Here is an 18,230-nt window from a genome sequence, read left to right on the forward strand (position 1 = left end):
TGTACAATTACATGGGAGACATATTTCTAGCAGAACAGAAAAGCTAAATTGGAAGAGCCTAATGGAAATTAAAATGTTATCATAACTTACAGAAGCTGAGGTTTTGGCAAGGCTTCTATTCTTTACAAAGGGAGCTTTGTTATTAGAATGCAAAACTTAGTCTTGGAATTTTATTTTAAGTGAGTGTTCATGGGAAAGTGCAGAGCTCAATGCTGTAGCCTGAACTTTTTGACTTGTTGATATCTGCTAATATACTTAACTATAATTTCCATAGAGTCCAAGTAAGCATCCAAATGGTTCCAAGAACTGATCCCAAGTCTTCATGTTTTGCAAGATAACTCTGATGGTTGTTTTAGTCTTCTTGTTAAATATTGTGAAACACTACATGTAGCGTTTCAAAACTGACTCAAACCTTCCAGCTATAGCAAACTAAAAGCACAACCCATCCTGCCTATCTCAGGTGTTTCTCTTGGGATGGGAAAAATCTCCTCTGAAAGTGTCGCTCTCCACTGAATACAGCAGGGATCCTGTAGACACCTCACTTTCAGATAGCTAAAGTTAGCTGTGAATAATCCTCTCTTTTTCCTTCCCACCCTGTGATATTCATCTGAACCCCAGGGAGGTTTAGGCCTTGATATCATCACATAATACCAGATGCATTACCATGACACATATTTGCAGCTGTTATTCCAACTCTTATCCACCTCTTCCTGATAGTAGCTGAGCACTGAGAGATACAGGCTCTCCCAGTGGAGAGGGAGATCCCAGAGGTGTTATGTTATTAGCAGAAGCAGTGGCAGCATGTAGCAATGTTTAGAGTTTATCAACACAGAGAGATATGATGGAAAGCTCAGCAGAATTTTCATTCTTCCTTGAAAAGACCAGTGTCTATGTAAAGCATGTCAATACACCTAGTCCTTCAAAGTCATCATAATGAAGGTATTGCTTGGCTTAGAATTCTAGAGTTAGAGCCTTAAGACTTTGTCTGTGCTAGTAAACCAAACACAGCCAGTGAACAGTAGCTGAAACATTCCCACAGGGCTGCTCATTCTGATTAATGGTTAGACTGCCTCCCTGGGACAGTTTTGGTCCCTGTCAGCTAGTAGACACCCAGAAACACCCAGCCACATTTCAGAGAAAGGAGAGGTCAGTGATGGTTTCCAGCAAGTTCTGTGGAAAGATACAACCTTATTTTTACCGGCGGTTGAAAGAGTAGTGAAGAGTAGAATTTAGGTGTATAAACTTGAGTCATGCCACATCACTTTTCCTCAGGGCCAGAGAAGGGTATTAGCACTCTTTTTTTTTTTAAACTAATATGTAGCATTAGAACTAGAATAGTACACTAACATTCTTAGGGTAAAACCACATGGATGCTCTAAGATGTATCTATTTTACGTTCTATAAACAGCAGTCTGTTTGTTTCTTTTTTTATCTAGTAGATGACATATGAGTTGAAGGAGAAAAAACATCATGTTCTGTGTTTATGCAACTTCTTCAGAGCTCATTCCATCCCAAGGGTTAAAGGGGAAATGAGGACACTCTGAAAAAGGCAATGACCTTTGTAATTATATGGTTACACTGGAGGCATGAATAAGGTGGTTCAGGATCATTCTTAGTTTAGATGAGGTGTAAGCACTTTGGTAGGTTACTTTCTTTCATCTTCCTGTAGGTAACCTGGCACACACCAAAAGCAAAACTACAATCAGTTATCAAATGTGGACCTCCCAGAAATCAATCAGTCATACAAAGGTAAGAAAACTGATTTTGTGATTCTGCACTGAAACCTAATTTAAACTACAAAGGCAGTAGCTGTTTTGGTATTGAAAGTAAGCGAGTAACCCCTTGCTTGGTTTTTCTCCCTCTTCCATTTTCTTTTCTGTTTAGCTGGATATCTTTGTGTTGTGCAATTCATATTCCTTCCGTGAGGTAAAAACCTAACATTTCGCTTCTTTCTGGCTATAGTTTTATAACAACTTTAGGGGGAAAAAAATACTATTTCCCAGCTGTATTGTAGCAAAAAGACGAATTAAAATATTGTTGTGGAGTATAGCTACGTTCCTTAGAAATTAACAGTGATGATGAAATAACAAAGAGGACCTCAGACATTGTTGTTATTTGTGGCAGTTATTAGATGCTCTGTTACCAATCTGTGCCCTTTGTGTGTGTGAATGTTCGTGTATTCTGTAGCAAAGTGTTGGTGTAACTGATTTGTGCTAGTGATCATGCTGTAACTTTTGCTGTTTAGAATACTTTTAAAATTACTTATGTTCTCTGAGGGGTGCTTTCTTGGGGCATTGGAAAGGGCACTGCAGATAAACTAGATTAAAAGTGTAATTTTTTTTCTTCATCTTTATAGAATGAAGCAGGAGATACTGGACATCATCCAAGAGAAACAACCAGCATGAAAACACAGACAGTTGCTTCTTATTTTAGAGTAAGATGTCAGATCTTTTAATACATATTTCTACAGTACAAGAAATGTTTATTCTTTTACTTTTTGAAATGCACCTGTTGAGTTAGAATCAGTAGTGGTCCATTTAAGTTTGTGAACTGCATATATGGTGCAGCAGTCTGTGCAGTACAAATGTCTCGAGAAGATTGTGATGTTTCATCTTTAACTGTACTTGATTACACAGCCACATTGCTGTCATCATTGATTGTATGACGATCAGTATTAATCTTTCACTTGCTTGTTTTTCCAGCAAAGAAGATAAAGGGAGATATTAGTGGTATAGCATTTCCTTAAGAGTTTAAGAAAGAAGGCAAAGTCAATTGGAAGCAGGAGCTCCAGAGAAAGTTCTTGATGGTCACTGCACAGAGGCTGCCCAGGGTTCATCCTTGTGGATCCTTCAGCAGTGCCCTGGACCTTCCCAAGCACTGGCTGTGCTGCTGGTCTTAAAAGAGCAAATAACAGTGAAGAGCATCTGAAATGGTGCACAGAGTTGGTTCTGCTCTGAATTTCCAACTCTTGTTTAGTTATCTCTCCCAGCAAACCATAAAGTGGCTGAGGGAATGTTCATGATGAATTCAGCACACAGCTCAAAGGAATACCAAGTTTGCTTATGACACTAAATTGAGAGGAGCTGTCAGCTTCTTGAGAGCAGAGAGGCCCTGCAGAGAGACCTCAACAAATCAGAGGGGTGGGCAATCACCAACCATATGACAATTCAGAAAGACAATGGTCAAATTCTGCACTTGGGATGGGGCAGCCCTGGTTGTGTGTAAAGACTGGGCAATGAGAGGCTGGTGAGCAGTGCCACGGAAAGGGACATGGGGGTCCTGGTCCATGGCAAGCTGAACCTGAGCCAGCAGTGCCCTGGCAGCCAGAAGGGCCAACCCTGTCCTAGGGAGCATCTGGCACAGCATGGCCAGCAGGGCAAGGGGGGGATCGTCCTGCTCTGCTCTGCACTGGAGTGGCCTCACCTCAAGTGTTGGGGGCACTTCTGGGTGCCACAGTGTAAGAAAGAGATTAAACTGCTAGAGAGTGTCCACAGGAGGGCCATGAGGATGGTGAAGGGTCTGGAGGAGAGCCATATGAGATGCAGCTGAACTCACCTGGTCTGTCCAGCCTGGAGAAGGGGAGGCTGAGGGGAGACCTCATTGTGACCTTCAACATCCTCATGAGAGGAAGAGGAAGGGCAAACACTGATCTCTTCACCCTTGTGACCAGTGACAGGACATAAGGGAAAGGCACGAAGCTGAATCAGGGAAGGTTTATGTTGAATATTAGGAAAAAGTTCTTCAACCAGAGAATGGCTGGGCCCTGGAACTGGCTCTCCAAGGAAATGGTCATAGCACCAGCCTGGCAGAGTTCCAGGAGCATTTGCACAATACTCTCTGGCACATGGTATGATTCTTGGGGTGTCCTCCACAGGGCCAGGAGTTGGACTTGGTGATCCTGATGAGTTCCTTCCAAGTCAATATATTCTATGATTTTATGACCTGTAGGAGTTCACTTACATCTATGTCAGAACAATGAGAGGCCAGATCTCTCTTTTTTAGATACACAGCTTTGTGGACTGTGAAGGATAATTTCAGTTTAGGTACCACAGTGGTCCAAAGCTATATACTGTTCGAATATTCTAGATGGAAAAAAATACTGAATCTCATTCAAATTAATGTCTATGATTCAATGCTATTATCAACACTTCTAGCATCAGAGGCTGCAAATGAGTTAATTATGTTTACACTTTTCTGATACTATTTTCTGCGGTGGACATCCTTGTTCAGATCATGATAGCTAATGCTCTTAACTGAAAATCCACCTTCAGCCCCACTGGTTTACTCATACACAGAAATCTATGGGTGACTGAGAAAAGCATATGCCACCTCAGACTGCATGGAAAAACAGATATCCATTAGTGTGTCCTACTTGTTTGTGTTCAATTGGCACACTGGTGATGGAGCTAATTAAGCACTTTGCTGTATGGTGCAGCTTCTATCCAGAAGGGAATTGCACATTTTAATAGGAAACATATGGCTCTTGACGTCCTACACTGGTTTCATGTAACCAGCCTACTGCTGAGCTGCATTACCTCCTGGCTACCTCTTTCTGTTGAGTCAGGTTAAATTTGTGTTTTAATAAGATCCTCCCATGAAGCAATTTTTTAAAACACCAGTCAAGGTTGTTTGCAGTCGGATTCCCCTCAGCTGGCATGGGGAGCTACAGGCTGCATCCTGTCTGCTAGCCTGGTACTCTGGTGAGGTGGAAAAAATGCAACTTTGGAATTGTGATCATCTAGCTTTGCCCTCCTCAGAAGTTTCCTCTTGGCAGGGCAGTTATAAGATCACCATCAGTCTATGCAATGAACAGGACGCACCAAGATCAGAGCAGTTCAATCAGCTCTTCTTCTGGGGTAGCCTTCCTTTCCTCCAGCCTAATGAAGGAATTGAAATATTTACTGGCTTGCTGCTGTTGCACTTCCCATCCATAGATGGATGATTAACTCTCTGGGAGAACAAGGGTCTTTAAATAGGTGACAACAATAAAAAGAAAAATGGCTGTAATTACCTAGCAAAGCTCCAAGATAAGCAAGTAAATGTAAGGAGTGTAAGTGTTCTGTCATATGTTGGACATCATGGAAATCTGTGAGAATGTCCTGGATGAAATTTGGTACATTTATTTGGAATCAATGTTTCTCACAAGTATTGTAAACTAGTAGCTTAGAAAAGCTAGAATTTTTTGGGGGTCATCTACTCTTAAAGTATCAGCTTAATGACATGTAAATGGTTTTGGACATGATTCTGATCATATTATGTAAAATTTCAGCTACACATGGACCTATATACCAGTTTGATAAGTATCCTCATGACAGATCTCTTGCTACTTTTTTTGCAGTATTCTCTGATGGATTTGTTATCCAAAATGGTCGTTGGCCAGCCCCATTTTGTCAGGTGCATCAAGCCAAACAACGACCGGCAGGCAAACAAGTTTGACAAAGAAAAAGTGTTGGTTCAGCTGCGTTACACGGGAATTCTGGAGACAGCACGGATTCGAAGACAGGGTTATTCACATCGTATACTCTTCGCTAACTTCATAAAACGGTAACATCAACATGAAGAAGCTCTTTTCTCTCCTTCAGTTGCCATCCAGTGCTTGTTAAGCACCAGCATTGTTTTTTGGCATGGTCTTTGAAAAAAAATACAAGGACATTTCCTGTGACAAAGAAGGTTATAGACAGAATGACCAAGAGTAGTTCAGGCACAGGATTAGTAACCTGTTTTTGATGAGTAGGGGAAGATGATGAATCACAGAATGGTTTTTCAGGCTTCATGGACTTGAGTATTAGAAATGCATTACTTCAAATTAAAGCCAAGAATTTGCAGCCACAGCATCCAAGGAATATCACAGTTTCTCCAGCTTCTAAGCTTCAGCACTGTGCAATATCTTCTTGTGCAAGGGTAGATGATGATTTGGGATTCCTGGTCTAGGGCTGAAAAGTTCATTGAGTACATTGTGTTGTTTAAAATATAATTTGTAAGTATTAGTAACTTCTGTTAAGAAGCAGAGTAATGAACTCAGTGTGGTTGCATTATTCCTTTAGCTACCTTCTTCCTCCACCCCAAAAATCTCTACTTCTCTCTTAAAAATAAAGACACTGAGCATTTGTCTCAATCAGAACAAATTTGTGTGGAATGGAGATCAAAACTGGGAAGAAGCAAGCATCACCTATTTGGACAGAAGCACTTAAAAGAAATAGTGCACTAGAAAGAGAGAGCTAGTAGCAGAGTGCTGCAGGTGTATTGGATGAGAGGGGAATAGCAAAGGGATGTTTTTAAAGCCCTGTTTCTGGAAAAAATAATCGTGGAACTGTTGCTGTTTTAGAAGAATGAAGCTTTTAGAAGAGTGCAGCATGGAAAGAGATAGTTATCACTACAAGATGTACTGTAGCTTTTGGCAACAGATTTTATTTTAAAAAAGAAACAACCAAACTTAACTGTTCAAGTAACATAGATAAAAGCAGTAAACAAAACGGGGTAGCTCTCTAGAGACTGTGCCTGTGATTACAGTGAGGCTGTACAAATCTCTGGCACTGAGGATGTGGCCCTCAAAGGAAAAAGAATTTTTACTAAATGTATGTCTTATTTTGGATTTGGGGTTTTTTAATAGTTGAGAGTTACAGGTAGACCTGAGATAATGGCATCATTGTTTGGTTGTAATAAAAATAAACCAATTCATTGTGTTTTACAAAAAGAAAAAAAAAAGGGAACTGTAGGTGATAATGAAGAAATCAGCATTGTCTCTTTTTTTATTATTCCATGAGCAAACTGTTTAAAGCTGGTAAACCCAGGCTTTGTGTTTAAAGGCTGAAAAACAAGAAAAAAAACCAGAATGTACTGTCAGGAAGGACACATAATTAATGTAATTTTCTTAAATTAAAAAGCCAAGATAGATATGGTTCATTTTGTTATAGAGCATTTTGGAAAGTCCTGGAACAAACAAGTAGTTTCTATCCAGCAGCTGAGCTGGTGTATCACAGGTAATTTTTATGAGTGAGCATCGTGACCTCTTTTCCTAGTCAGAATTAATTCTGAGTAATGAGTTTGCCAGATTAAGTGCTTACAGATGATGTGTCACAATGGCACTTACACATTCCAAAAGGATCTGAAAAACTGATTCCAAGGAGCTAACAAGAGCTGGAATGCATCTCAGCATCTATTGAGATATTAAGTATCTCAAAGGTCTATCACATGAGACAAGACAGGATATTTTCATGACATTTCTAAATATGAAATAATATAATTGAGGCAGAAAAGCTTTTAAAACACTTTAAATTTATTTTTATAGTGTCACTGAAATCACTTTCACAGAATGTAGTGAGCAGGAAAGAAATGGTGCACTATTCTACTTGGGTTGAATTCTTTTAAAAACCTTCTGGTGTTGGTATAGAATTAAAAAACCCTCCAGGGTGTGCAATATGTCACTCATCCACTTTTGATTGAGTTTCTTAGTACTGTATATAAATAACTGCACTTTCTTTCATATGCTGTTTTGGTTTTTTCAGTGCTATGTTTTCTTTCATGCAATTGTTTTTATTACTTAAAAGAATGGTTTAAATGTATTTGCATGTATTATCCTCCATTAATCAAATAAAGAATCATGCATTTGTCTTTAGGTATTACCTCATCTGTTACAAAACAAATGATGATCCTCCAGTCAGCCCGGAGACCTGTGCTGCCATCTTGGAAAAAGCCCACCTTGACAACTGGGTTCTTGGAAAAACGAAAGTAATTTTTTAATATACTGTATCTTCTTCATTCCAGTATGCCATTGTTAACATTAAACAATTTGTTTTCTCACCCATTTGGTTGGAGTAGCTCTTGGTCTCTACTCTTTTTAAAAAGCAAAGTCCTTAATATACACCAGGAATGTGTTGTCTACCCTTGTGCTGGATTCATTTTTCAGGGTTTATGTGAGTTTCATGCTTGATAAAAGCAATTTAGTAAATAAACTATGCTTTAGGTTTAAAACTGGGAAACAGAGAAATTGAAGGTTCCAGATTTGGAACATGTTTATGTAACGTACATTAGATTTGTGAGGTTTACAAAACTGTCAGCCTTGTAGTTTTGAAAACAGATTTATAGTTACAAACCAAAGGTTTGCACTGAAACTTTAAAAAATCTTGCCATAAAAAATTAATAAGCAGACTAAAGATGCTGAAGAGAAGAGTAAGGTAAACTAATATCCCAAACAATGAAAACTTATCTCTAAGAATTATCCTTTAGGTACTAGAAGTGAAGGGTCTGTTCATCATTTGAAACCAACTTGTAACTCTTGCTGATGTTAAATGGATTGAGTGAATAAAGGGCTGGGAAAGTAACTAAAACTTTTGTTTGTTTCTCTTTTTAAGGTATTCCTCAAATACTATCATGTGGAGCAGCTGAATTTAATGCGGAAGGAGACAGTTGACATGATCATTTTGATTCAAGCTTATGTCAGAGGGTGGCTGGGTTCGAGGAGATACAAAAAGATAAAGGAACAAAGGGAACAAAGTGCTATTAAAATACAGTCAGGTAATAGCTTTAAAACATTTACCATTTTGCTTAAACCTAGTGCATGTGTACAGTTGATAGATGAATGTGCATGCTGGATATGGATTTTGCTCTTTTCCTGCTGTTACATTTGACAAAATATCTTATACTTGGTCATATCTGTTCTTATGAAAAAAAATTTCTTTTAACCAGGTTATGACAATCTCTTTACTGAAATGACATTTATCAGTGTTATATTTAAAAGGCAATTTTAAGAATGTAAGGATGTGATTACACAGATGATACTCATATTAATAATATTCTGGCATGCACTGACAAGATTGTATAATGTAATAATGAAAACAAAATATATTAACTGTCCTAGATAATAAGGCAAATTACCCTGTTGATGGAGGCATCAATGGATTTTTTTAATACTTTCAAACATAATCTTATTTTACATTCTGATTATCTTGTGTTTTATATTAATTTATTTCATAATAACTTTATTAACCAGAAAATGTATTTTTATGTGGATTTACTATTTGTGATTGTTTGCCATGTTTTTTGAGACATAAAGCCTACAAAATATTTATGAACATTTTAATAGAAGTAATTCCAGAGTATTTTTATCCTTTTTTGTACCTAGTGGATTACCTAGTTTTTAACATCTCTTTTCAGCTTACAGGGGGTTTGTTGCTCGTAAAGAATACAAAAATGCAAAGCATAATAAGAAAGTGGAAGAATGTATGACCAAATTTCAAGCAAGTAAGAATTGTTTGCTTTCTTGGCTTTTAACGTGTTATCCATACACAGTATGTTGACCCAGATTCTCACTACACTGATTGACTATGCTCATTTGCATGTTCTGAGGTATAACTTATCTATTATATGTCTATATGGCTGAAATAGTTGACTCTATTCTGTTACCTGTACTTCAGAGTGATTTAGGCATTTTCCACCTTAATGAAGTGGGATGCTCAAATGCCATAGCAAACCTTGTCACTCCTAGTCTGAGTACTACTACTACAGTACTGTTGAAACCCACACAACACTGTCTGCATATCATGTGTGTATTGCTGCTCAGTTAGGAATTGGGTTTGTTGTGTATCAGTAATGGTTATATTTGGGAAGACTGCAAGCTGTAAATTCACTCATGTCTCTACTTCTTTTTTGCCATTGCTTTGTTTCTCTTTTGCAGCCGTAATGACCCTGGGCCCAGGTGTTGCTATGGGACACCCCTTTTTCCTCCCTGCTTTGTTTTTCCCTGTCCCTGCAGAGACATCCCCAAGCTAGACACAGTCTAGGCAGCTCTGAAATCAGGAGCAGTACAGCTGGAGAGATACAGGACTGAAGGCCATGTTGGATGGGACTCTGAGCAACCTTATCTAGTGGAAGGTGTCTCTGCAATGGCAGCCGGGTTGGAACTAGATGATCTTTAGAATCCCTTCCACCTCAAACCATTCTGTGATTTTATGATTCTATAAAAACAGCTGGCACAAATCTGCACAGCATTTTCAATAATTGCAAAGGTGGCAACCCAAATATAAGCTAGTGTTGCCAGTACCCAGACTATCTAGATTTAAACAACCTCAGATATGCCTTCATGAGTATATACCACCACCAGTGTTGCTTTTAATCATTGTCAGATGCATTCGTTAATTGCACTGGACCAGTGTGTACTGAAGATCACTTCACTGCAGTTGGCAGAACTTCAGTGTAGAAAACAATCTAAAACCAGCATAACATCCAGTAATGTGCCAAAAAGTATTACACATCTGAACACAGCCAATTATATAGGGATATTTAGCAAATGCAAAAATATAAACTTACCACCACTCTGTTAATATCCCGAATGTTTCTTTTTTCCTTCTCTGTCATGTCTGCAGTTGCATTTCAAATTTTTCAGTGCACAAGAAGCCAAAACTCCAGACAAAAGTCCATTTTTACTTAGCTCTCTCCATTTTCCCCCCATTTATTTCTAAAGCAGTACAAAACTCCTCTTCCAGTTTGAAAACAAAGCATAAACTATATCATTACAAACTTCTCAGAAAACCTCAGAAGTGAACCAGAATAGTCTGAAAAGACCAGATGCAGCTTATATTGCCATGCCCATTGATAACTTGATTTGTTTCAAAACTACTCCTGTTGAATTACTTTTATATGGAAATAGAAAGAGAATTGTCTCAGAAGCCCAAGAAACTCAAGAATTATTCCAAGTGCTTTACAATTTCCACTTATCTAAGACTCTGTCAGATTGCAATATAAAATCCAATTGTGCTACTTCCAATAAGTATTTGTGTTTCTTTATCCTATATCCAGTTACCAAGGTGTGATTTATGCCCGTTTTATATGGTGCTTCTTGCATTGATTGACTGCACCTAGTGGAGCCCAAGCTGGTCTAAGTTATGAGTGGGGAATGCTAAAGCACATAAAACTTAGCACTAAGTTATATGAATGTGTTGGAACAGACTGCTAATGCTCCCTTCTTATTTTCAAGTGAACTTGACCTTTTCACTGTGATGCAAAACACTCTCAACAGAGTTGAAGAAAGAGTCCCATATATACCATGTCCATATATACCATTCAAGTCACCTGAATCCACTATCCCCATACTCTTGGTACTGCATTTAGAATTAAAGTTCAACAGAAATATTTTGACAAAACATTATGTTATTTTTATTTTGCCAGGGAGTAGCAGATTTGTGCTGATTTCCTGGAACTGCAGATTTGCCCAAATCACAGCACTGTGGAGATTGTGCCAGCTCCCATTAGGAAATTATTTGCAAGTTCAAAAGTTTTTGAAGCAAGATTCTGAATGCAATTCAGTTTCTGATTAGTACACTTCAGTGTAGATGTTTCTAAATGGGATATAGGTGTCTAAACTGCTGTTATAGTCAGTAGAGCCTAAGGTTTGAATAATTTTATTCAAAATCAGCAAATGCTCAGCTCATTTGCCCTCATACTGGTATCTAGTGTCATTCGAGATGCCCTGGTTATCTGGTCTGGCCTCCAGCTTTCTTTCACCTGGTATACCCAACTTTTCCTGTCCAGAAAGTCCCATCTGTCCTGTTCTTTCCGCCAGCTCCATGTGGATGCTTTGCTGTCCTTGAGCACTTCAGATGGCAGCAGATACCAACATGCTGGCAACTGCATCAAGGCCCCAGTGTCAGCAGCTACATGGCCCAGGGAAGGCCCATGTTTGAGTCCTTATTTCTGGTTCAGACCAGAAAATTAACCTTGTGCCTCCCACAAAGCACAGGCAGGGAATTTCTCTGCCACAGTGCACCTGGTTACTGTGGAGCTTAGCACATCTTTCATGCTGAGCCTTTTCATTTTGAATAATCAGTCTTTGCAGAAGGAGCATGAGCTAAGTCTTCTGCAACTGCTGAGCTGTAAAATTCTCAGTTTCTCTCTGATCTATTGAATGTTCAGCTAATTCCAAGCCTCTGCCAGTCGACAGCCTGGTAATCTCTATAGGCTGATAATCAGGCATTTCCCATGATAATGAAAGATAGAGTCAAATCAATTGCCTGAATCAGACAAAGCAGGTACATTAAGCTCAGAGTACTGTGTTCTAGGGGCACTTGTGTAGCTCTGTGCTTCTGTTTTATTCTGCATCTTCCTATATTTTCTTTAGTCCAACAAAATATGAAGAAAGAGCTTGTTTGTATCCTCATGTAGAATGAGTACAGCTTTCTGAAATCTCAAAAATGTTTTATGGGAATTATTTCAGATGAAACATAATCATAATAGGCACCCTGGTCTGTATTTCCTTATTAGCTTTTGTTTAATGCTGTTAGTATTTGACTGTCTGAAATGTGTGTGGCACCCATTGCTTGTTGCCTAAGGTTGTTTTGCATTACAATTTGTATCAGTTGCCAGAGGATACTTACTCAGGAAGAAGAGAAAAGAACTAACTGAAACAAGAAACAAAGCAGCAATAACAATTCAGTCTCACTACAGGGGATATAAGGAGAGGAAGGTCTTCAAAAGCAGGAGGTAGTGTTATTTTCTCTTATGTCACTCAAACGTTTCCCTTTCCAGTAATTACAGCACTGAATAACAACATTATAAGATATGAGTGAAGAAAATTGGAATTATTCTAGATATGTATGCAGAAGTAATGTATATTTATGTGAAGGTTTTTTTATGGTAGTAGCCCATTTTCTTATCTTTTCAAGCCCAAGGAATAAAGGCAAATTTAGGAGAAAGAGCAACAATACTGTACCTACCTGTAATGCTAATGTAACCTAGAGATGAGTCTCTTTTTGGAATTAGCACATAATAAAAAAATGTTCCGACAAGAATGAGATAGATATCTGCAAGGAACTGTTCTCATTTTAAGTCACTGTTCCAGATAAGCAAAGGTGATGACAGAGGAAACATAGAATACCTTTAGGATTGTGTATATATATATTATTGAAATGCTAAGAGGTTTATGCCTTATGTTTTTGTTAACATTTAAATTAATTCTTTATTGTTTTGTCAGCACTCACACAACCTAGATTGTCTTCCTGGCAATCAGTTTTCTGTGAAGTTTAACAGGGATATCCCTTTTAACTTAAGAGACGATGATGTTGATGATAATAATATTATCCCTTTTTACTTTAAGAGATAAAATAATAATAATAATAATAACAACAACAACAACAGAAATTGCTATCTTTAATTTCAGCTATATGCACTAAATCTTTCCCATGTTGCAATGTATCAAATTGCCAGTTAGTACACAAAGACCACCAAAGGTAGTTGTAAAGTTGTCTCTATTCTTCATCTCCTTCAGCTGTAATTTTTGCCCAAAACTCTGTTCCATTCAGGGAATCACTTAGAATGCAAGAAATTGAAAATGCAGCAACCATTAGCAAGAAGGAAAATGATGAAGAACTTCAAGATCCCGAGGAAAGTCCAACTGAAGTGGAAGGTGCCCTCCCTAGAACAGAAGAAGAAGCAGCTGCCATAGCAGAGGATGAATTATCTGCTGTGGAATTCCTGGAAGCACAACTGCAGCCAGCTCAAAATGATACACTGGAAGAAGTGGAGAGTGAGGAGATTCAAGATGAACCTGGTGCTGTCACTGACAGCAAGTGCTCCAGGTACAGTGACACAGGGAATGGAGAGGAGCAACAGCAAACATCTACTGAAGGAGAGGCAGCTTCTGTGAAGCAGAATCTGGCAGTAGAAGAGGTTAGTGAAGGTGAAGAACAGGACTCTTTGGAAGAGTTACCCAGAAAATCTTCTGTCAAAACCTCAGCTGAACCTAGACCCCAGCAAGATAATCAAGACACACTCAGTGCAGACTGGCAAAATCAAGAATCTGCTGTGGTCCAGCCCAGGACTGACAGGGATGTGGAAAGAAACTACCTAAAGCATGAAGCAGCAATGCCTACAGGAGGTAAAGGAATCACAAGAAAAGAGTCACTAAGAAGAAGCTCATGGAAGCAAGCTGAGGCAGAAAAGCAAGGTTCTGAAGACAAAGAGAAGGCAGCAGTGGTAATTCAGAGCAATTACCGGGGTTACAGAAGGAGAGGACAACTCAGAAAAGAAGGGAAACTACCTTGCAAAAGTCAAGAGAAAACAATAAAGGAGCCAACAGAAGCAATACATGTTCAAAATAACAATCCCCAAACAACGAAAGGTAGGGAAAGAACCAGTACAGAGGCTGAAGACTCTAAGACACTGAAGGGAGACTCAGAGAAAGAGGCCTGTGATTTGGCAGCCTTTTCAAGACAGGTAAGAAGCTTGTAAGCAATGTAGGTGGAGCATAATACTCTGAGCAGTGACAGAATGGCAAAGTTATTTTACTGACTTCTGTGGCACCAAGGTTTTGGTCTCTCAACTAAGACAGAGATTTTGCAATGTGTGTTCTATGAAAACGCATATTTTGGGTTGCAAGAGAAAACAGCCTTTTCAGGAAGGAATAAAAGTTAAAGAGTACTGGCAAAAATAATGTTAATCTGATTTAAGTTAAATGCAGAAGCTTTGCCTTTCAAATGTTTGTTTACCCATCAAGGTCCCTACAATTCAGTGCACTTGTGAAATGTCCCTGTAAATGAAACTAAAGTTGCTGTGCCAGTGTCAGAGACTTGCACACATGCAGAGAAGTATGCCTACAGCTGTAGAAGCAGTCTTGCATCAGCAAGGCACCATCTGCCCACGTGTGTGAACCAATGAGAAGTAGCTGTAGGATTGGACTGCAGTGTAGAGTTTCCTGTGTGTCTTTTTTTCCCCATCTTCATTTTTTTAAGAAATGAGGAGGTAAATGTGGTAGGGGTGTGCACTGCAATCAGTGGAGCAATACCTTTTAAATTAATTCTCTAGTCCACTATTTTACCTTTGATTACCTTGGAACATGTATACTTATTTCTATAATAATGTAAAAATATATTTTTCAGATATCAAAATTATCTGAGGATTACTTAGCATTGCAGCAAAAACTGAATGAAATGATATTGTCCCATCAGCTGAGACCTGTGATGATGCCCAAAGATAAGCAAGCTAATGGCCGGCTTTCTTCTCATGTTTGTCAGTCAGGTAATGTTTAACCTTACTGTTGGCAGAATTTCATTTGTAAACAGGACTGACAAGAAGCTACTCCTAGTCATGTCAGGGAACAAGTAGATGAGTTAATTCCAGCTTCTCATATTACTCTGGCTGTATGTTTTTGTACTCAGCCCCATATCAGTACATGTCTGGAACACAGTTTCCAGAGAAATACCCAAATCTGGTTGGGATTTATGTATTTACCTTTTATTTTTGGTCTTTTGTTTCAGTGCTGCTTAGGATTGCTGAATGAATCTAGACACACAATCTCTAGGAATACTTTTATTTGGTAAAATTCCATATTGGCTCTTGTTAACTCATTTAACTCTCAACTGTGTATGCTATTGCTATGATATGGGACTATGCTTTCAAAACACAACAGGTTTTTAGGTAATATGTCAAACAATTTACTAAAGTTTATGACATATATGCTGAGTGAATTTTTAGCTATCCACAGATACAACTGAGGTTATTCAAGACCTGTAACTCCTACCCATGTTAGTGGGTGTGTTGCATGTATTGCATGAATTGTAATTGCATGTAAAGTTTTCTTAATATTCAGCATCCATTTAACTCACACATTTAAGAGGGTATGATCTCTAGAAATACACTCCAGAATTATTTCTGTTCTGGTTAACATGGGCAGTGAAGGTTCCCAAAATGCCAACATGCTTGGAGCAGCTTGGGTGGCAGTGGGGAAGAGTACTGGGAGAATAAAGAGGACACGGGATTCTAAGCATGCGGATCATTAAGACCTGAGTTCCACCAAAAGGACCCAAAAGAATGACTGAGCTGCTCAGATCTCTTCTATTGGAATAGATGTAACAGGGAATTTTCTCAGTTCATGTCCTGGCCTGCAGATGTGGAGGATGAGGGCAGATGTGGCAGATAACTGGCTGCGTCTCCATTTGTGTGGCAGGGCTTGTGTGAGTTCGCTGCACTGCCTCTGGGGAAGAGCTGGGATAAGATCTAGAACTGTCTCTCACTGCCCAGAGCTAGTTGTGCTATTTTCATTATAACATTGTGGATTCAGTTGTCATGTGTGATGAAACTTCTTTCTGTTCCCATGACTACATTGAAACGATCTTAAAAGTACTTCAATCCCGCTTTGGAGTCCTCTCAAATGGGCAAGCTGCTAAAATGAGGGCTTGGTGTTTGCACCTCTAAGTGTAAACCGGCTGCTGGTAGGTAATCTGTGCAGTTCTGCCTGTTTCCAAGACTAAAGTCTGCAAGAGAAAAGAAATGGGAAATGGAAAACTAAGTGCCATGATCTTTCATTAAAGACAGAGCAAGGTTTGTGATTGCCATTAATGGTCTTATATTGAGTTTTCTACTAAATACTGCTGATTTTTTGACAAGATAAATCTGAGAAATTAAAAATGTATGCTTAGGAGAATACCTCTTGGTTCTAACACATTTTCCAACAGAAGCTAGAGAAAAGTGGTAGATAGAGGGATAGGGAATATAGAAATCCTTGCTTTATCAGTTAAAAATCTCATCACTTGCACGAGTGAACCAGGTGAAAATGTACCAGTATATTCCTGCCATGTGCAAAATGCAGTGAAGCCTACCCTTCATACTGCTATTAATTTAAGTAGCTTTACAGGAGAGAAAAGCTTGCCAGGGTTTGTCACCTGTGCATTCCAACCCTGCCTGAAGGGGTGACCAGTCAGCCACTTCACTACCCTTTATCACTGAAAATGCCACGCTGCAGTGTCCCAGTGCAGAAGCTTTCAAGAGGTAAAGTGTGCTAACCTGTCCACTGAAAAACCTTTCTTGGTGTGAAATGTGAACTTTCTTTTTCTACACTTGAACGCAATTCACATGACAGGCAAACTGTTTCTTTTCCAGCTATGACCAATGCACAAGATAGTGAAGACAGTAATTCCACAGTTTGACTCTAAGCCAGTTGGAAACTGGCTTTATCACAAAGCTGCATTGTCTTAAGGAGATGTTTATTATAGCAAACATGATCTAACTAGATGCAGAGAATATTTAAGTAACAATATGCCTGTTGGGTTCATTTAAGTTGTACTGTTCAAACACAGGAGATACCAGCATTCTGGATATCGTATTTTCTTCCTCTATGCAATACAGTAAAATATCTACAAAACCCCCAAAGATTTGAAGTAAGATCCTGCAGATGGTCATACTAAAGTGAAGCAGGTAGATGAGGTGATCCACTGCCTTATTAACAGGGAGGAACCTTCCTGTCCACCTGCCGACATTATGTGTTACAGTAGGATTTATACACACTCATTTACAGAAGGATATGCTTTTACTGCAGCTTTCCCTCTATGGCTGCTTTTGCTGTCCTACTCTTATGAAGGCAGGGATTGTTGAGCTTTAGGTGTTCTTTAAATCATATGGTATTTACCTATTTGTAATTACACTGATAATTTACATTTATTTACACTTTTTCAGCAGATTCACTAGTTATATGTGTTCTTTTAGAGAATAAATTGCACATGAATTGTATTTTATAGCTAGGTAGGAGAGCTTGGCTGCCTTTGTCTGTGGGTAGGTGGCCATTGTACAGCAACACAATTTACCACTTCCCCTGATAAAATATTTTATTACATCTGCTACCCATAGAAGGGGAGGAACTGAGGGGACAGCTGATGGCATACTGTGACAAATGGTCACATTTTTTAAATGGTTTGCTTGTTTGTTTGTTTTTAATAAAAATGCAAAGCTTGCAGTTCAAAGAACATCTGAGCAAAAGGTTAATTTAATCTTAAATCCACAAGGTTAAGTTGTTCTTAAATGAGTTTCTTTGTTTTTATAAAGTGCAGAAAGCAAGCCACACAAGGTTCCTGGAAAAAACAAAACTCCCTGTGACTAGAATCTCTGAGTAGGTTACATTTGCTTCTTACATGCTTTCAGCCAAATGTAATGGCTGCACCCCAGAACTGCACCCTTGGACTGCTAGTGAGCCTTGGGTTGCTGTGGTGTCAGAACAGATGCACAAATGGCTGCTGTCAAGTTTTTTGAGATCAAAGCCTGAAGTGAGGAGAATTTGATCATTATGGGAGGGAATTTTTTCCTTTTTTTTTCCAGATGAATCATAGTGCTCATCCCTCTACTTATTAAATGACAGTTCAAGTACAAAATCTCAGGAAGAGAATTTTCTATATTTAGAATTAAATTTACATGGTATGAGGAACCCCGATGCAGCTGAGAACATTTTCACATAAATGAGGCAATGAGACAAG

General features: G+C 38.8%; 1 protein-coding gene across 1 annotated transcript in view; it reads left to right on the plus strand.

Moving 5' to 3' along the window:
• Positions 1 to 18,230, plus strand: part of MYO3A (myosin IIIA) — a 114,127-nt gene that overhangs the window by 84,072 nt on the left and 11,825 nt on the right. Inside the window, exons 23-31 of the mRNA XM_039709230.1 lie at positions 1,670 to 1,749; positions 2,357 to 2,434; positions 5,339 to 5,544; positions 7,617 to 7,728; positions 8,352 to 8,514; positions 9,154 to 9,240; positions 12,351 to 12,474; positions 13,293 to 14,205; positions 14,868 to 15,006. Of these exons, the coding sequence (XP_039565164.1) occupies positions 1,670 to 1,749; positions 2,357 to 2,434; positions 5,339 to 5,544; positions 7,617 to 7,728; positions 8,352 to 8,514; positions 9,154 to 9,240; positions 12,351 to 12,474; positions 13,293 to 14,205; positions 14,868 to 15,006 (1,902 nt within the window). The remainder of the gene's footprint in view (positions 1 to 1,669; positions 1,750 to 2,356; positions 2,435 to 5,338; positions 5,545 to 7,616; positions 7,729 to 8,351; positions 8,515 to 9,153; positions 9,241 to 12,350; positions 12,475 to 13,292; positions 14,206 to 14,867; positions 15,007 to 18,230) is intronic.

This window comes from Passer montanus, unplaced genomic scaffold (assembly GCF_014805655.1).
Source record: "Passer montanus isolate IOZ18808 unplaced genomic scaffold, ASM1480565v1 scaffold10, whole genome shotgun sequence".
NCBI classification, from domain to species: domain Eukaryota; kingdom Metazoa; phylum Chordata; class Aves; order Passeriformes; family Passeridae; genus Passer; species Passer montanus.